Source organism: Tenrec ecaudatus, chromosome 14, assembly GCF_050624435.1.
Source record: "Tenrec ecaudatus isolate mTenEca1 chromosome 14, mTenEca1.hap1, whole genome shotgun sequence".
Classification (NCBI taxonomy): Eukaryota; Metazoa; Chordata; class Mammalia; order Afrosoricida; family Tenrecidae; genus Tenrec; species Tenrec ecaudatus.
In genome coordinates, this window is record NC_134543.1 from 93388696 (window position 1) to 93405984 (window position 17289).

At 40.2% G+C, this 17289-nt stretch overlaps 1 protein-coding gene across 6 annotated transcripts in view; it reads left to right on the plus strand.

The window, feature by feature from the left end:
• The window catches only part of CDIN1 (CDAN1 interacting nuclease 1), a 248183-nt gene that overhangs the window by 64611 nt on the left and 166283 nt on the right, over window positions 1-17289 (plus strand). For 4 of the 6 annotated variants that reach the window (XR_012779690.1, XM_075530947.1, XM_075530949.1 and 1 more), the window contains exons 2-4: window positions 3753-3798; window positions 4689-4753; window positions 15252-15312. Coding sequence is in view for 4 of the 6 variants with exons in the window: in XM_075530947.1 (XP_075387062.1) it covers window positions 3753-3798; window positions 4689-4753; window positions 15252-15312 (172 nt within the window). In the remaining 2 variants the exon portion in view is untranslated. The remainder of the gene's footprint in view (window positions 1-3752; window positions 3799-4688; window positions 4754-15251; window positions 15313-17289) is intronic. The other 2 variants (XM_075530951.1, XM_075530950.1) reach the window with 2 other exon arrangements.

The following is a 17289-nucleotide window of genomic DNA, read 5'->3' on the forward strand; positions in this document are numbered from 1 at the left end:
TTTGCCATGCGGTGACCTCTCACGCACGTCTTCGCTGTCTCAGAGCCCTCCATTCACCACGTGCCTCTTCTACCAGGATACAGAGAAACCTGGGCCGAGCTGTTATGAATTTGCCTTTGAGGTGGAAATGAAAGACCTTTGTGAGTACACAAAACAAGAAGACGGAGGCTGGTCAGCTCAGCTCCACCATCATAACAGCAGTTGAGCTGTGCCTTTGCGCACCTGAGCTTTCTCTCCTTGAGGCGTCCGTGTGGGCGTTGTCCTCAGGCCTGGGTCCACCCTGCTGCAGGAGGCCGTGCTCAGCAGAGCAGTGTGCAGGATCCCCTTGCTCCAGCAGCTGCGGGGGGTGGGGGTGGGGGTGGAGGGGCAGGGGAAGCGTCATCTGGAAGGGTGCAAGGGAAAGAACACAAGGAAAGCTCTGTTGTGAAGAGGCTTGAAAAGCACATCTTGGGCATTCGCTGCAAATGAAGTGACTACGTTTTTGACTATGTGCATTTGAAACATCATACACATGCTAAGCGATGCATATAGCCTCCAAGGCCAAAACAATCTTGAAAAATGTAAGGATACAGGGTATGGTTTATTTCACTACTTCCCTAAACATATGTATGTGGTGCTTGCCTGTTGTCTCATTTGCACCTTGTGTCTGTCTTCTGGAAAGGTCTTCTGAAAGTGAGTGTCTGCTGAACGTCTCCTCTAATGCAACTCTTACCACAGAATTAACTTGGATGTTTTTAATGGCTTGCTTCTCTGTACCCATGGCTTCAGGGCATTGTAGATGCTTAAGGAACACATGTTCTAATGACATGGTGGTGTACAAGAGAGGCCCGTTCGTTATACAGAATGCTCTCAGCCTGAGCCCCCTCTTTAACTAGCAACCATATTGCTTCTGAACCTAGTAAGTGGTGAATGGATACCAGAACTTTTTGTTGGCCTTAGCAAAAAAGGAACCCAATACTGGAGGAGCATAGTCAGGGGGAAGATCAGAGATGGTTAATTGTTCAGCACGATAGCGTTGCGAGAGCACATGACACTGCTGCCCCCACCTTCCCACTCCTCACCCATCTTTCCCTTTGGGATCCCTTCTCAGCAGCAACGCATTGGAAGAGAGTAGCAAATAAGAAATTATGGGCAATTTCGTGACTGTACTACTTTCCTATTCTTTATGGTATGGGTTTTATTCAGAAAACTATTCTGTAAGCCCTGAAACCGATCAGATAGTTGACTGGGGTACCACCTATCGAAGGTCCTGTCGTCCTCTACAGTTTTTTCTAGCTAATGAAACCCAACGAACGCATTTTGGAACCAGGACTTACTTCCTCTAATTTGTTTTCTCTTTTTAGTTCTAGCCAGGTTTCGACTGCACGGTTGGTGCAGTGGTTACCTGTTTGGCTGCTGGCTGCAAACTCAGCAGGTTGAAACCAGCTTTCACCCCATGGCAAAAATACAGGCTTTCTACTCCAGCAAAGAGTTACCATCTCAGAAACTCACAGGGACAATTCTACCCTGTCTATGAGTTGGCATTGACTCAATAGCAATGAGTTTGCTGGATGAAGCGACACTGCTAATTCAATGGTTAAATTCGCTCCTTCCAGGCAGGAGATTTGGCTTTGATTCCTAGCCAATTCACTGCACAATTTCCACCCTCCTGTCGGTGGAGGCTTCGGTGTTGCTATGGTGGTGAGTAGATTTCAGTGGTACTTACAGACTAAAATGGACTAGGAAGCAAGGCCTGGTGATTTACTTGCAAAAATCAGTCAAGGAAAAGTCTATGAGTCACAACCACCTAATCTGTGACCAATCATGAATGGCCAGACCAGCAGCAATTTCCAGAAGTCAGTGTCAACACCCAGCACACGTCACCACAACCCACGCCTCCTGTCATACACACCGGCGTTTTCTCTCTAACTCTGTTGGTTCCTGAAACCTCTTCTTGACCCCTGATAAGTGGTGGGCTTCACAAGGCTGTATCCACAGATTTAGCTGAGTTGAATCTAAGCAATGTCAAGACGCTTTCCTGGTCCTCAGTTAACACTTTACTCCCCTCTCTTGACCAACTCTTCACTCTGAATGCTCTGTTTCTGCACTGCTTTCTCCACCTGCTCTTCTCATCCTCTCCAGAGCGCCTCCAGCTGCACTTGATCTCATCCACAGTAGTTGTTGACTACTGACTGACTGTCCTATAGAAACACATTTATTTTTTTAAAAAAGAAACATTTATTTTCATCATACTTTTTGCAGTTAGACCTTTTGTCTGCCATTCAGTGGTTAATAACATAAATACGTTTTGATGTACAATGAGGAGGGATCTACCTAGTCAATATAAATACCTAACATTGGTTTATTTAATTATCAAATATTTGAGCTTCATTTTACCTTTTTTTCTTGAGTGGGCCACCAGTAACTCTATCAGGGTGTGTGTATTTTGTCTGTGAAACTGAGGCAGACAAGGAAGAGTAGGAATCTCTTCATAGTTCCAATTTTAAAGGGAAAATGGCTAAATTGGCTTATAATTGATTTATAATTATAGTTAGTCATTTCTTGATATTTTTGAGAATTTGAAATAGTCCTTTGGTAAGATATCACTTTGGGGGAGGGGGTTAACTGATTAGCATAGACATTGGCATATCTATGGATCCATCTATCTAAATATCCACTTTATCTGGCTCTTTGTAATCTGGTGAAAATGATTAGAGCCCTTATATCTAGGGAATAAAGCCTCCAAGGACAAGTGTCTGATAGCAAGTAAAAAAGTGTGTTTCCGCGTTTCATTGTTCTCATGTCACAAACCTCCAAGTTACCTGTGAAGAACCTGAGTGTGCATTCATTCAAGAAAGAAAAACAATACTCACAGTGCGATGGTGTGCTATAAAAGTCTAATGATTTGAACTGTAATTTGTTCAAATAGCATCTGGTAGAAAAATATCTCCGACATAATGAATTGTTTTCAGGATGTGATAAGTTAGATCTATCTGCAGAGGACAATTAAAAAGAGTAGCAGGGGTGTATTGATTGCTTTTGAGAGGAAGGGAAGAAATCCTCCACTTCAAAATGTTAGCATCGGAGAGAGGAAAATTCCCACTTGGGAAGGATGCGTTGCAGGTTGCTTCGTTGCCAGGTCTGACACTGAGTGGGCTCTTGGATGAATGAAGCTTCTGGCAATCTTTGGGAATGATGGACTCCAAGGACCTCCGCCTCCTGCTGGGAAAGCTTCTCTTTTCGAGGCACATCAGTTTCAGTGGGAAAGTTCCCTTCGTCTCTGCTACTTCTAGGGGAGACCCATTCTTTTCCCTCTGAATCTGAGAAAGCTACCTGGCTGCTAACAAAATAAATTCTGCACTGTGGACAATGGTGACCTGCATGCTCTCCTCTGTTGATGGGATTTAACTCTATCCCTTAGCAGTGAAATCAAGGTTGCAGGTCACTTACGCTCAGTTCTCTGGGTCCCTTTGAACAGCCTAACGTGCTCCGGGTATGGCTTACCACCATTCTGAATTTAGGGAGGGGAAATCCAAATAGGATGAGAGTTTGCTTTGAGACTGCCCATATTTTCCCCTTTCCCTTTTTCTCTCCCCTTGACCTAGCAGCAGGAAGCCTTTGTTTGAGGTGTTCATCTGGAACAACTTTTCCACACTTGTTTTCATGTTCTGTTAGATTACAGGGCAGCAGGCCTACCTTTGAAGCTCCTTCCTCTTTTGTTTCTCTGCTGTGCACTGCAGTAATTAACTTTGTCCTTCTTTTATTTGTTCCAGTCAATCGCAGGCCACTCTGCTGAGCATCTTCTCCCAGGAGTACCAGGTTAGAAGTTTTCTCCTTTGTGAGGGTTGACAGGTGCCTAATTGAATGATGAATGTCCCTTTATTTCTTTGTAATTGAACTGCCAGCTCTCTGATTGGGTTGGAGGATGTTCTCCTTTCCACATCAAGCACCGCCTGCGTCTCAGTGGAGGCCTGCCAAGCCTACCCATCCATCTGTCTAATAACATCTAGCCTTTGCTTATTTGGTGGACCTGTAATAAATTATGCTAAACCATTATTATTCTGACAATAATAATTTCCCCGTGTTGCGTGGTTCCATGTGCTAAATGTTTGCTGACTTGCACTGTCAGGGCCGCTTTCCATTGCTGACAGAGATGATGATAAATGACCATTGCTGGAGTGGCAGAAGGCAAGAGAGGCAGAAAATGGAGTCATTTATCATGAGATGACAGGTGTCAGTCAAGTGGCAAGTCTCTATGGAATTACTTTTTGTAGTTTTCAAATAAGTTGTTTTTAAGCAATGTTCTTCCTGGTTAAAAATGGCAATTGGATTGTAAAACCGGAGTGCAAGGGACTTAGATGGAATTGGATTGAGGGGAAATTAATACAAAGGTTGAAAGAGGGGACAAGTTTTTCTCTGCCCTCTGCAACCCTAAGCAAACTTATTGAGATTCAATTACTGTGACCCTCTTGACTTTTACATACATAGTCTACCTCGTGGTACAGTCTGAAGACATAGCAGCCGAGCAATAGACATTAAAATGTATAGGTTCATAAGGTAGATTGGGGAAGCAGACCTGCCCCCACCCCCAACGTCCAAACTATTAATCCAGGTTGTCCTATATGTGAGACCTTGCGATCAAGAAATAGACCCCTTTTCTTCTTGAACCTGCTAGGTGATACAGCTCCTTTTGTTTTGTTTTGTTTCAGAAACATATTAAAAGAACACATGCCAAACATCATACTTTGGAAGCCATTGAAAGTTATTACCGGAGGTATGGCCTGCCTGCCCCACTAGAGGGTATCATAGTACCTATTAATTGTAATAATAATTATAACTAAATTAAGTTATTAAGTTAATTTCTATATAGTAACCCAAGTCATTGTGTTTTAAGTATGTTTCTTGGAGTGTCAAATATTTTTGAATGATATTCCCAATGCTTTGTTTTATATATCCACTGAATATAGACAAAAAATTCTGACTGTGCGTATGCGTATGCATGCATATACCTACACCCACTATGTACGAAATAGTTAGGCTGTAATGAAATTCCCTCGGTCACTTGAAACTCCTTATAACTACATTTGTTTGTATATTCATTTAACTACATGTGTATACGAGTGCGAAAAACAGTTTTTATTTAGGTCAGCAAATGGAAAATATTTATGAGAACATAAGTTTGAATTTGGGTACAACTGGATTTTTGAACATAAATATTAGATTAGGCATTTTAGAAGTAGGGGGAGAAAGACATCAAATAACATTTGAACATAAATAACAGCATATGATGTCATATTTCAAATGAGGTTTCGTATTTTCAAAAAGAATATATCGAGCATTAAATCAATGACATATAGTATTTAGGAACTATTTTAAATTTTGATTATTATGTAATATTTTAATTTTAGTCAAATTTATTATCGTCATCAACCACTTGTTTTGAAACGGAAGCTTTACGATAGCCTGCTTTGCTTTTTTAACTCTCAAGCTTGCCATATCTTTATTGCTAAGAGTCAGATTAAATTGATGGCAGTGAATTGTCATATAACTGAATAGTTTATCATGGCGAGCAATAATGACTTGCATTGGAAATTGCAAATTTGTTTCGTAAATATTTCAAGAATGTAAAGGTGACTCCTACAGGAAAAAACTGTTGGAAATGTGTTCGTGAAGGATTGCACTTTAGATTGACGGGTAAGACTTGTCTGTGGTCAGTCTGGTATCACTCATTAAAGATGAATGATTTTTGTGCACAAAAATTTTATGAATGAAGTAAATATATGATGAAATATTGGTATCATGTTCTCCTAAGCACTTTTTTACATATTGAGACATGTTTATTCAAATGTCATGAAATTAAAAATGAAAAATATTTACCTTAACATATGTGGTAAAACGATTTTTTTTCAGAAGTAATAATCTGTTACAGATAGATACACAAACCTCATGTACACACCCACACACAATTATATGTCCAAAAGACTTCTTCAAACAAGTCTTTGTAAAATTTGAATCAATTTATTGAAACCAAACAAAAAAGAAACCCCATAGTCTCCGTATTTAATCAGCATTTAAATGACACTCTTAAGCCAAACTATACCGGTAAAATGACAAATGGCTCACAGTCCTCCGAAGTCAACAATAACGGCCGTGGCATGTACGCCATCAAAAGAAAGAGACTGAGCGTTAAACATACAAAAAGAATACAATCTCATTTGTAAATATCATAGTTCTAAGCCAACAGAGGAAAATTTGATTCTATTTCCAGATCTAAAAGAAAAAGAGAGTCTTTTAGATAAGAGTGTACTCTTCCCAGACATGTGGGACTCTTCACTGTCAAAAGACAGTTTTAATTCAGTGGTGTCTAAAGTCTCTAGGTACTGCTTTGGAAAAAGCAAAACATCTTACCTAGTTCCATGAAAATTATATTTAATTAAGGAAGTCTGAGCATGCTGTCATGGTAGTATCTGGATATTTAAGGCCACAGAGGAGAATCTCGGTCTTCTTTCTCCAAGATGAACAGTTGATTGTGTAATAATGAGACTCAGAAACATATTCGTGTTTATTGTAGTCTATTTAAAGATGAGGGTCTCAATTATTCTGAGGAATGGGTCATTTGAAATGAAATTAGAATGTTCTGGACAAACAGAAGGCCATAGGCTGACCACTTTCTGACTTGACCAGACTGCTCTCTGACCTGGGCCTGTAGTGTGTGTTGGGCACAAGACATGAGATAGTGCTCAGACACATCCATCTCCCCGCCTCTTTTCAACATCCGTATAGCTCTGAGATAAATTGGCCTTATACAATGTTTGTCTCTTTGATTGCTGTCCGATTAGAATAAAGACAAATGGAAATTTATAAACCCATATGGATCATTAAACCAATGTTAATAATCATTTGCTTAGTTTTATCCTTATTATAAAAATGGTGCTCACCTATATTAAACATTGAGCACATTGGCAGTGGCATAAAAAATGAATGATTATCCATGGTTGTGCCACCGAGAGATAACAACTTGGGTATTTTTTATTCTGTTCTTTTTTTCCTATTCATTCTCATGTAGATGAAGTCTCTCTCTCTATATATATATATGTGTGTGTGTTTATATATATATATGAAGTTTGAGTTTTATACTTGGGAAAATATAGAGGCCATATATTATTTTATAACAAACCTCTTATAAACATTTTGCTGATTGTATGACTTAACTATACAAAATGTTATACCTTATGAATTACTCTTTTATTGAATGTACATGCTCCCAGTAAGCAATACTGAGATAAACAGCTTTATGTAGAATTCTAGTTTGGGGGGCTAGTATTTTATTATTTCTGTATTTGTAATTGCCGTTGCCCAGAAGGTCAACATTAAAAACATTTATTGTATGATAATAGATTCGTGTCTACAAGGTGATACGGGTTCCATTCTTACTAGGAGTGCGTCGGAGACTCCCTCTGACTGCATTCTTGTGAGCTTTGAGATGATCTCCAGTAAGAATTCAGAGTCAGTATTTAAAGTCATGTGATCCACCATGTAATTCATCATGGTTCACTGAGACACAGCCATGGAAATGTCTTCTCAGGCTTCTGAATTATTTAGAAAATGTCTTCAGTTTCCTACATTGCGTGTGTGTCAACAGAGCTCGAGTATCCCATTTGAAAACGACTATTCTTTCCCAATGTCCAAATACTATTTTATTGACAAACTGGAAATATTCTTGGGGAGATTTATTTTGGTTTGTCCAAATTGCTGACTGTAGTCCCATACACACACAGATACAATCACACACCTGTTAGTCTGACTTTCCAGTCCCCATCAACAAAGTTACTATATACATATTTTCTCTCATTGCTTTCCTTTTTTCTATCTGTAGGACCAGCTCTGTTAGCTTTAGGAATCAGATTGAGTACATTTCGTTCAGATGTGTACATGTTGTAGAGATTGATTAAAATGTTTTACACTTTACATGATAAAAATAAACGTTCTAAGAATTGGAATTTGTTTTTAATGTGTACCATTCACTTTCCAGTCACGGTGTCCCGTATCCTATGGTAGAAACAAGTATCAAAGTTAGATAGTCCCTGCCTCAGTTACTCTGTTCGGTGGGAAAACAACTAGGTACATCAACCTGAAAAATGCAGTAAGAGCTGTGCTGGTGGTGGCATGTCTCTATTAAGTGCCATGGGAGTGCCAACCGTTGGTGACATAGAGTGTCAAGGACAACTAGAATAAGCACAGTCTACAAATGAGAATTGGCTTGACTGGTTTACTGAGGAAGGGAGGGGCGTGCCAAGCAGAGAAAAGGCATGTCAGGTTGGGTATCTGGAGCAACTCCAGATGGTCTTATTCCAGAGAATAGAGAACAAATGGAACCCAGCAAGATATGCCTGAAAAGGTAAGCCAATGCTGAAGGACCATATTTAAAGGAGTGGGATTTTTAGGTTGTGCTTCTAAAATAAGCAAGGTGTACCCCGTGGATTTTAAGCAAGGGGGTAGCATGATCTGACTTTCCTTTTGGAAGGCAATTCTATGACAGTATGAAAGGATGAATGGGTCAACTGAGAACTTGGAAGTAGAGAAACCTATTAAGTCGGCTCTTAGCTTAGTTCTGATGTGAGACGCTGATGGCAGTGGTAGTGAGTTGAGTTCCAGAGATTTTTGAGATAGAATCAGTGAAGCTGGTGTTCAGATGTCAGTTAATGCCGAATTGCTGTAGGTTGTCCATGTTTGCCATGGTAGCTATTATGAAAATATCAAAGATAAAATAACTTTGCGTTATGTTTGAAATGAGTCCATGTTATTTTAAGTTTAGATGCCAAAGGATCTTTCACACTCAAAAAACACAATAAACTGGACCTTCTCTAAGAAATTTTAAGGGTGACTTTGCCTATCCCTAAAATCAGAACTAAGTCAGTTAGCCCTCTTGTGGCAAAGACTAACGGGTGGCCTATGAAGGGGGTTGAAGGTATTCATGGGAGTTTTCCATTACCTTTCCTTATTTTTAATTACCTCATATAACTTTGGGGATAAGTAGTTTTAATTGAAAACAGGCAACCCAGCTCCCCTTAATGTAGTGTTCAGAATGGCATCCGTGTGACCTGATTGCAATTCAGGTCTTTGCTAAGGGCCTGCGGGACACAGGTTCAGCAATCATCTGTGTGACATGAGTACCAAGAGGTTGCCAGCCTGGTTGGGGAGAAACAATTATAGCCATGTGAACAGTGCTGTCTGGGAGATTTGCACAAGTCGCTAAAAGGGTGCAGAGAAGGATGGCATGAGAAATTTCTGACTATGCCCCTGTTGAACCTTTTCTGAAATACCCTGCCCCTTGGATAGCACACCTGACCATTTTTAATACAGCCCGAATGATCAGTTTGGTGTTGGGGACAATTGATGTTCCCCCAAAGAGTTAGTAAACCAAATTCACTGCCATCGAGTCAGTTCCGACTCAGAGGACAAATAGACTGCAAGTTAATGTTAGCGTCCTCTTTTCTCCTACCTTTCTGAAATATTGTCAAATGTAGGGTGAAGCATACTTGGAAGTAAATACATGCAAAAGCAAGTCTGTTCTTTCTTGAGCGTGTAAGTACATCTCACTAGATCTTGGGAAGTCAGTTATTTGCGAACTTTGCTGGTTACCAGTGCCTTCAGATTTGGGTTCCCTATGTCACCCTCAACTGGGAAGTTTTACCAGTCTCACAATGGGCAAGGTTCATGAACAAGGGTACCTGTGCTTATACGTATCTTAAATGGTCCTAAGTATGAGAGTGCTTTGATTACTATGGATGACCTAGATGTAGGAGATCATTATTCATATTTGGTCATCTGTCAATTTCAAAGTGGGAAGAAGTGCTCTACTGGTCATTACTAGAGGAATGATGGGTGCAACTTTTACATGAAACCATGTAATTTTGACTCAAAACAACAGTTCTGTGGCACAAGAAGTACTCCGGCATTGTAGCTACTCTCTTTTGGTTATTTCCAGTCAGCTCTTACCAGCTCTTTGTGGCCACACTGGGGGCTTTGCCAGACCTTGACCACCCAGGCACATTTCTGGAATTTTCCCTAAGTTCCCTCCCTGATGGCATGGCCCCTCCTTCCATGGACTCCTCCACTCCAATGCCGTTTCTTTACAGAATGGTTTCCTGACCAACTCATCGAAGATTATTTTTATGGTAATGTACAAACTCACCCATAGCACCCCTAGATCGGGTTTCCCAGGTGTGAATCTTAAGGAGCAGCTAGCCTCCTCTTTCTCCCTCAGAACAGCTGATGGACTTAAACCACCAACCTTGTGATTAGTAGTCCAACACTTGCCCAACAATGCCACCATGGCTCCTCTATTGTAGCTTATACCATTATACCCTTCTCTTTTATTGTTTTCCCTGTAATATGATTGGGCTTCAAAAAGTTGGTGGAAAATGGAAGTAAGAGATAATGAAATATGATCCACAGACTTTTTGAAGCCCCTTTATATGAGGTCTTTATGATGGTGGAGACTATGGATGAAGGCCCAAGACATGATTAGCCCTCAAAAATGTTTTGGAGATGAGCAAATGTTAATTAGGCAGACAGCTGTAGACTAACACACCTGGACCCATAAGCAGACTACTTAATATGTGTCCCTTTATCATGATTCCAAACGCACAACTGGCTGCGCTCGGCTGAACTGGCTGGCTGCTCCATGACCAAACTGATCAGTGTGATGGGATGGTTGGGAAGGCTACTTGACGTTCTGAACTCATCTATTTTGCAGGGACCCTGTTCTAACCTGTTCTAAACCCCGCTTGCCTTGTGTTGTGTTTTTTTTTAACTTGCTTTTGAAAAATTCCCATTTAGTTTTACAAACAAAATATTCAAGAAGGATTCCTTGATATTGAAAAGGCTGTTTTAAGAATTGCTTTGGAAATAATAATGATCCTAATACTGCCCCTACCTCAAATAATCTTTTGCCCCATTTTACTCATAGGAATACTCCACAAGCTTATAACTATAATTGTAAAATAATATAATTTAGTATTCACTCCTTATAATTACATGGAAGTCCATGTATATTATACTTTTACAATTAAACATACATCTTAAATTTACTCACACATACGAGGGGTACCCCCCCCCCAAACCAGAATTGCACTGGGTGAAGCAGAGCTTTCCATAGTACGCATTTCTCCCTCGTGGCAAGCATCAAGCAACTCACTCTGAGTTAGTGCACCCAGTGGCATCTCCTGGTGACAGTGAATTTTTCATACAAGCAGTATCACTCAAATCTTGTTTTTGTGATGGCCGATTTAAGAGAACAGCATGCAGCTGTGAAATTTTGGTTCCTGCTGAGGAAAAATGCTGTATAAACTGTTGTCATGTTGAACACAGCTTGCAAGGACAGCGCTGTGGGAAAGACTCACACGAACAAGTGATCTTCTCATTGCAAAAAAAGTGAAATGTGAGGGGGAAAATGAGTAGCAGATATTAGGGGCTCAAGTAGAAGGCAAATCTTTTGAGAATGATGATAGTAACAAATGCACATATGTTCTTGACACAATGGATGGATGTATGGATTGTGATAAGAATTGTACGAGCCCCCAATAAAATGATTTAAAAAAAAGTGCATCTTAAAAAAAAAAGGGTGAAATGTTGATTGATGACATAACTCATTCTGGATCTCTGTCAACTTCCCAATGGACGAAAAGGTTAACTCACAGTGCATTTGGAGTTTGTTCCACCAGGTCAGAATGTTAATCAAAGTTTCTATTTAGAGCAATAGTTCTCAACCTTCCTAATGCTGTGACCCTGTATGACAGTTCCTCATGTTGTGGTGACCCTCCCCCCAAACCATAAAATTGTTTTCATTGCTACGTTATCACTGTAATTTTGCTACTGTTATCAATCGGGGGATTCCTGAGAAAGGGTCATTTAACCTCCAAAGGGGTAGTGGCCCACAGGTCGAGAACCGCAGATGCAGTGGTTCTGAAAAGAGCGCGTAACAGTGTGTGACCCAAAAGGCCTGATAAGGGACCGATTTTGCCACCACAGCGCACCTGCTCATGCAGTCATCTCAGTGCGCCAGTTTTGGGCTAAAAACAGCATGCTTCTCTTTCCACATGCACCTGACTCACCTGACCTCACTCTGTGCAACTTCTTTTTGTTTCTGCAAATGAAGAGGGACGTGAAAGGAGAGCATTTCCTTTTGTAATAAATCATTTTATTGGAGGCTTTTAAAGCTCTTTTAACAATCCATACATCAGTTGTATCAAGCACATTTGTACGTATGTTGCCCTCATCATTTCCAAAAGGGATAGCGATTTGATGACTTATAAGAGGTGGAGGGAAAAACACGAGGGAGATACTGTCAACCATCCATACAGATAAGTTTGAAAAATGTTTGAAAAAAATTCTGTGTTTTTAAGGGGGTACCCTCTTGTATATTATACTTGATTTTATTTCCTTATCCATATGGCTTTCTAAAATTAGTGGGTTACTGATTTATTAAAAGAAAATAAACCTAGCCATATATATTATATTATCACCCACTATAAGACAAGAACTGTACTAAGCATAATATATTAAAATAAAATACAATTATATTATCTTCAAGGGGCACGTACTCTTCCTGTGAGTGATGAGGGGAAGAAGGCACGGTTGAGGGAAATACTGTTTTATTTTAAGTGATGGAGAAAGACACAGGGTACTTCTCAACTGTATACAAAGGGCGCTTAAGTTGCCCTTGGGTTGTGGTGGATTGAGGAAGATGACATCATGAGTTATCCAAGTGATGCTTGAGAGTGAGGGTCAGTGAGTGGGGTAGGCAGGAATGGGATTATGAAGACTTTATGTTCTTTAATAAATTCAAGAGAGAGATATAATGTCCTTTATTATCTATGACAGATGTGTTGACCCTATTATACACAACAAGGACTTTAGACTCTCTCCTTTTGAGGTACACAACATCCTTGGCCACACCAGCAGGATCCACTTTGGAACTCTTACAAAATGATCTGGGCCTTACCGTAAACACAATGGTAGCAGATTAAAGGAACTGAAATACTCCCTGGAGCTGATGGCTGAAATGCCCTAGTGGGAGAGGGACAAATGACTACTATCCCAAGGCAATGGATTCTTGCCTTGAGAATGCCCAATAAATGGCAACTCAAAACTACCACATATATGCTATTTTTACACCCTCTTTGCCTTTTTAAGACATGTTTAGTCCAGTTCTGTCTTTGTGAATGGGCATTATTGAAGGTTTTGCCAATGTACAACCCTTATTGTGTGTGTAGTGTCCAATTACCTTAATTGTTAATCTAGAAAAACTGTCCTAGGCAAGTATACTTTCTTTTTCTCAATAGTGTTTTATCTATACCAATGGCGAAATTAATGGTAATATTAATACAATTACTATATGCCCCATGGAGATCATTTATAATGTTCTTCAAGAAAATAATAATAATGTCTTTAAAGTGAACCAAGGGCATATATATGTCATAGAAATATGAATGGGTCTGGGGCTTGCATTCATAGCCCTAAGCTCAGAATTAGTTCTTTCCCCCCCCCCCCCACATTTTATTAGTGGCTCATACAACTCTTATCACAATCCATACATACTTCAGTTGTATAAAGCACATCTGTGCATTCTTTGCTCTCATCATTTTCAAAGCATTTGCTCTCCACTTAAGCCCTTTGCATCAAGTTCTCTTTTTCCCCCTCCCTCCCCGCTCCCCCCTTCCCTCGTGAGCCCTTGATAATTTACAAATTATTATTGTGACCTATCTTGCCCTGTCCGGCGTCTCCCTTCACCCCCTTTTCTGTTGTCTGTCTCCCAGGGAGGAGGTCACATGTAGATCCTTGTAATCGGTTCCCTCAGAACAATTAGTTCTTATGACGTGTCCCCGCTCAATACCTGTCCCTATGACGTGATCACTGAAGTTATAGGTGATATTGCAAAGTGTGGTAAAGAAAGCAGAGGGTGCATGGCTATCAGAAAGAATAAGGTCTGAGGTCTTAAAGACCTGTCTTAAAATAAGCAGGAATCTAAGTGAGGTATCACTCGAGGCCACATGGTAAAAGCACACCAGCCTATATGATTCAACATTTTAAATAATAAAGTCCAAACCCAGAGGAGGGAACGGTATAGACTCTCTTCTACTCTAGAGCGTAAATTCTGAACACTTGGTTTGCAGAAGGCTATGGATGACAGCCAAAGCTGAAAAGCCATATGCAGGGATCTCCCATGTGGATTAAGCTTCCCATGAATTCCCTCTGACTGTGGGCCAGGGTGGGAAAGGCCTTCCCGTCAGATGGAATACATTGTCGGGTGGATTACTGCAGTTGTAGATAGGTCAAAGGGGACACTGATCCCACGTACTATTGTTCCAGTTCTTAATATTTTCTACTTTTATTTTCCATTGAAGTTTTTCTCTATTTGATTGTTGTTGTTGGGCCGTTTGTTTGTATTTTGGTTTGCTTTTGTGTGTTCTTCGGTATATGCAACCCAGGACAAGCAAACCTGTAGAGACAGCAACTGGATCAGTAGGTTCAAAGGTCCATGGCGGGGGCGGTTGGTGGGGATTGGGGAGGTAACAGCAGGACAAGGAAGAAGAGATCCTGGCATTGATAGTGGTGATGGTTGCACAACTCTCACGAATCTATTGAATTTCTGAAATGTGTATGTGAATAGTATGTCATGAAACTGTTAAAAATAAATAACTAAATATATATATATATATATATATATATAATATATAATTAGATCCCCTTCCCCCTCCAAAAAAGATGTGCTAACTCACTGATAACAAGTGTGCCTGCCTCTCCCCCCCTCTACCTAACCCCCCCCCCCGCCTTAATAAAGGATCAGCTAGTCCTATTAAGCAAAGATAAAGAAAGTGTTGAGAGGGGGCATGGATGTGTTGGACCAGGTAGGAGACTCAGCTTCTACCCTGTCAAGGCAGTGGCTGTATAGCCAAAGCCAGAGTGGTGTGCAGGGTTCTTTAGAAGTCACTTCTGTGTTCACTTCACCTGTTGGGAAGTGAGCACAAAGGGAGCCTCTGTGTTCCTGCCTCCTGCCCTCAACTTCAGTAAGTCCATTACCAGTGGTTTGGAGGTAAGTTGTTTTTGTTATCCTTTCCCCTTCAATGCTTTCTTAATACAGTAGCATACTTTAACCAGAGTTGAGTGTGGCATTTGCCCAGGAGAAACATGTGCACACAGGGGAGGCTGACATGTCTATGCTGGCCTGTTCTTGTCACTGTGTTACTACATGGCTTTGTCTTGTCTAGGTACCTGAATGGAGTGGCAAAAAATGGAGCTGCCCCAGTGCTCCTGGAGCTGGCCAATGAGGTAATATTATTGTTGCTATTTTATTTAAACCTGTATAAAACCTAAGGGGCCTATCTGGAGTAGATTTGCTCAGCGTTGTAATTATAATTAACCTTAAAAAAAAGATTTTTGAGTTGCGCTAGACACTTAAATTGCTCCCTGGCCTCTTTGTACTTTTAATAATTGGATGAAAGAACTTCATGTATTAATAAATCAGTTAACATAATTAGTCTCTTTCTTTTAAGGCAGACATATAAACAGTTTCTTGGTTTCTTATTTTGTTGAAATTTTCCATCAAACAGCTCTGGGCATGCTCCTCTTGGGCTGCATTGCCTTAATTTAGTATGAGAAATACCTTTGTCTAATATGGAGGCATATGCTGAAAAAAATCAATACTATTATAAAAATTAATAGAGACTGTATATTTAAATGTAACATTTACTTGATGCATTTGTTGTTCTTGTTAGTAGTCAACTTTTATGATAATGGCATAGACACGCCTTGTAGAGAAGGCCCTTAACATGGAGAAGTACAGTGTTCTTATTAACACCAAGTATTAGATGATTTATTGAATGTATTTGTTAACTCTGATCGACTCCTGTTTGGGGAAACAAAAAATGGCCTTACATTTGAAACAGGAAACCCTAAACAGTTCCCGTGAAAGAAAAGCTGTAAAAAGTTCATAATAGTTGCAGAGAGCATACCAAAAAGATAAAATATTTAATTCCTAAACTTTAAAATATTTATCCACTGTAATAAGAGCAATACAATATTTAGTCTGAGTTGGAACTGCTTGTGCAGACCTCATAGGGACGGAATGAAGGGTACACTGTTTTGTGTTGCATTCTAATGGAAACCACAGAAGCCAGGCAGAAAATGTGTGTTTGCATTAGAGGACTCGGTACTGTGAGCATTAAGTGTTGCAGTAGCAGCAAGTTCTGCATGTTGGATTAGCAGGAAGGATGGCTTCCCTCGCAGCTTCTGCCTGCACTACACTGCTGCAGGCAGCAAATGAGCAATCACCTGTCCGCTACCAGGAGGTTTGAATGGTCTGGGCAATGTCTACACAATCTGATAGGAGAGTTAACATATAGAATGGATTTCTCTCCTCCTCCTAGCAAAACATGTTTTTTCTGTTCTTTCTCTTTTTCTCTTTCTGAAGCAGAGCAAGGAATGTTTTAAATATCTCCAGATCTATTTGTTATGAGTTGCTACTGGGAGTGATTGACATATGCAAGCTATAAGAAGGAGCTTAATGTTCTCCTTCGTGGGAAAGAAGAGTGAGCCAACAGCATTCTGGATGCAGTATCTGGACAGAATGTGGTGCACGATGGTACTCACTCTTATAGATGATGATATCGATGACATGTGCTTTATCCAGCAGCAATTTATGTTCATTTGACTAACTAATGAATATTTCTGTTGAGCTTAGCTGCTGTCACTGTCCTCCACTTCCATGTTAGAGGCCCATGAAAAATTGGAACCCACCCAACACATTTTCTCCTACATCAATAAGGATGCGATGTAACATGAATATATAGCAAGATTTAGCCAAAGAAAAGAGATAGCTACTTAAAAATACCCCCAACCTCAGCCCACCCCATGAGTATAGATTGATACAAAGCAGCGAACTCTTTCTGGAAGATTGCTGATGCATTGGGGGAAATTTGGCAATGACTGCTGGTACCAGATTATGGCTTCTAAACAACCAAGCTGCCATTTTTATATGCTACTCAATAGTTAAATGACATACACTTGCGTCTGGTGACAATTCATGTGATGGTTATGCTTTATGAGTCAATATATATTTAATCAGTAGGAAGAGTAAAGATTGATGAGAACTATATAACATAGGTGTGTTACAGTGCATGCGTAGAGCCCTGCAGTGTTGGTGTGAGGGGTAGGGGCTCTTTGTGGTCACCGTCAATTTTAGGAATGCCTTATTATGAATTTTCCTGTTTCAGGGCTAAAAATGAACATTTGAAGAAATCTCACTTT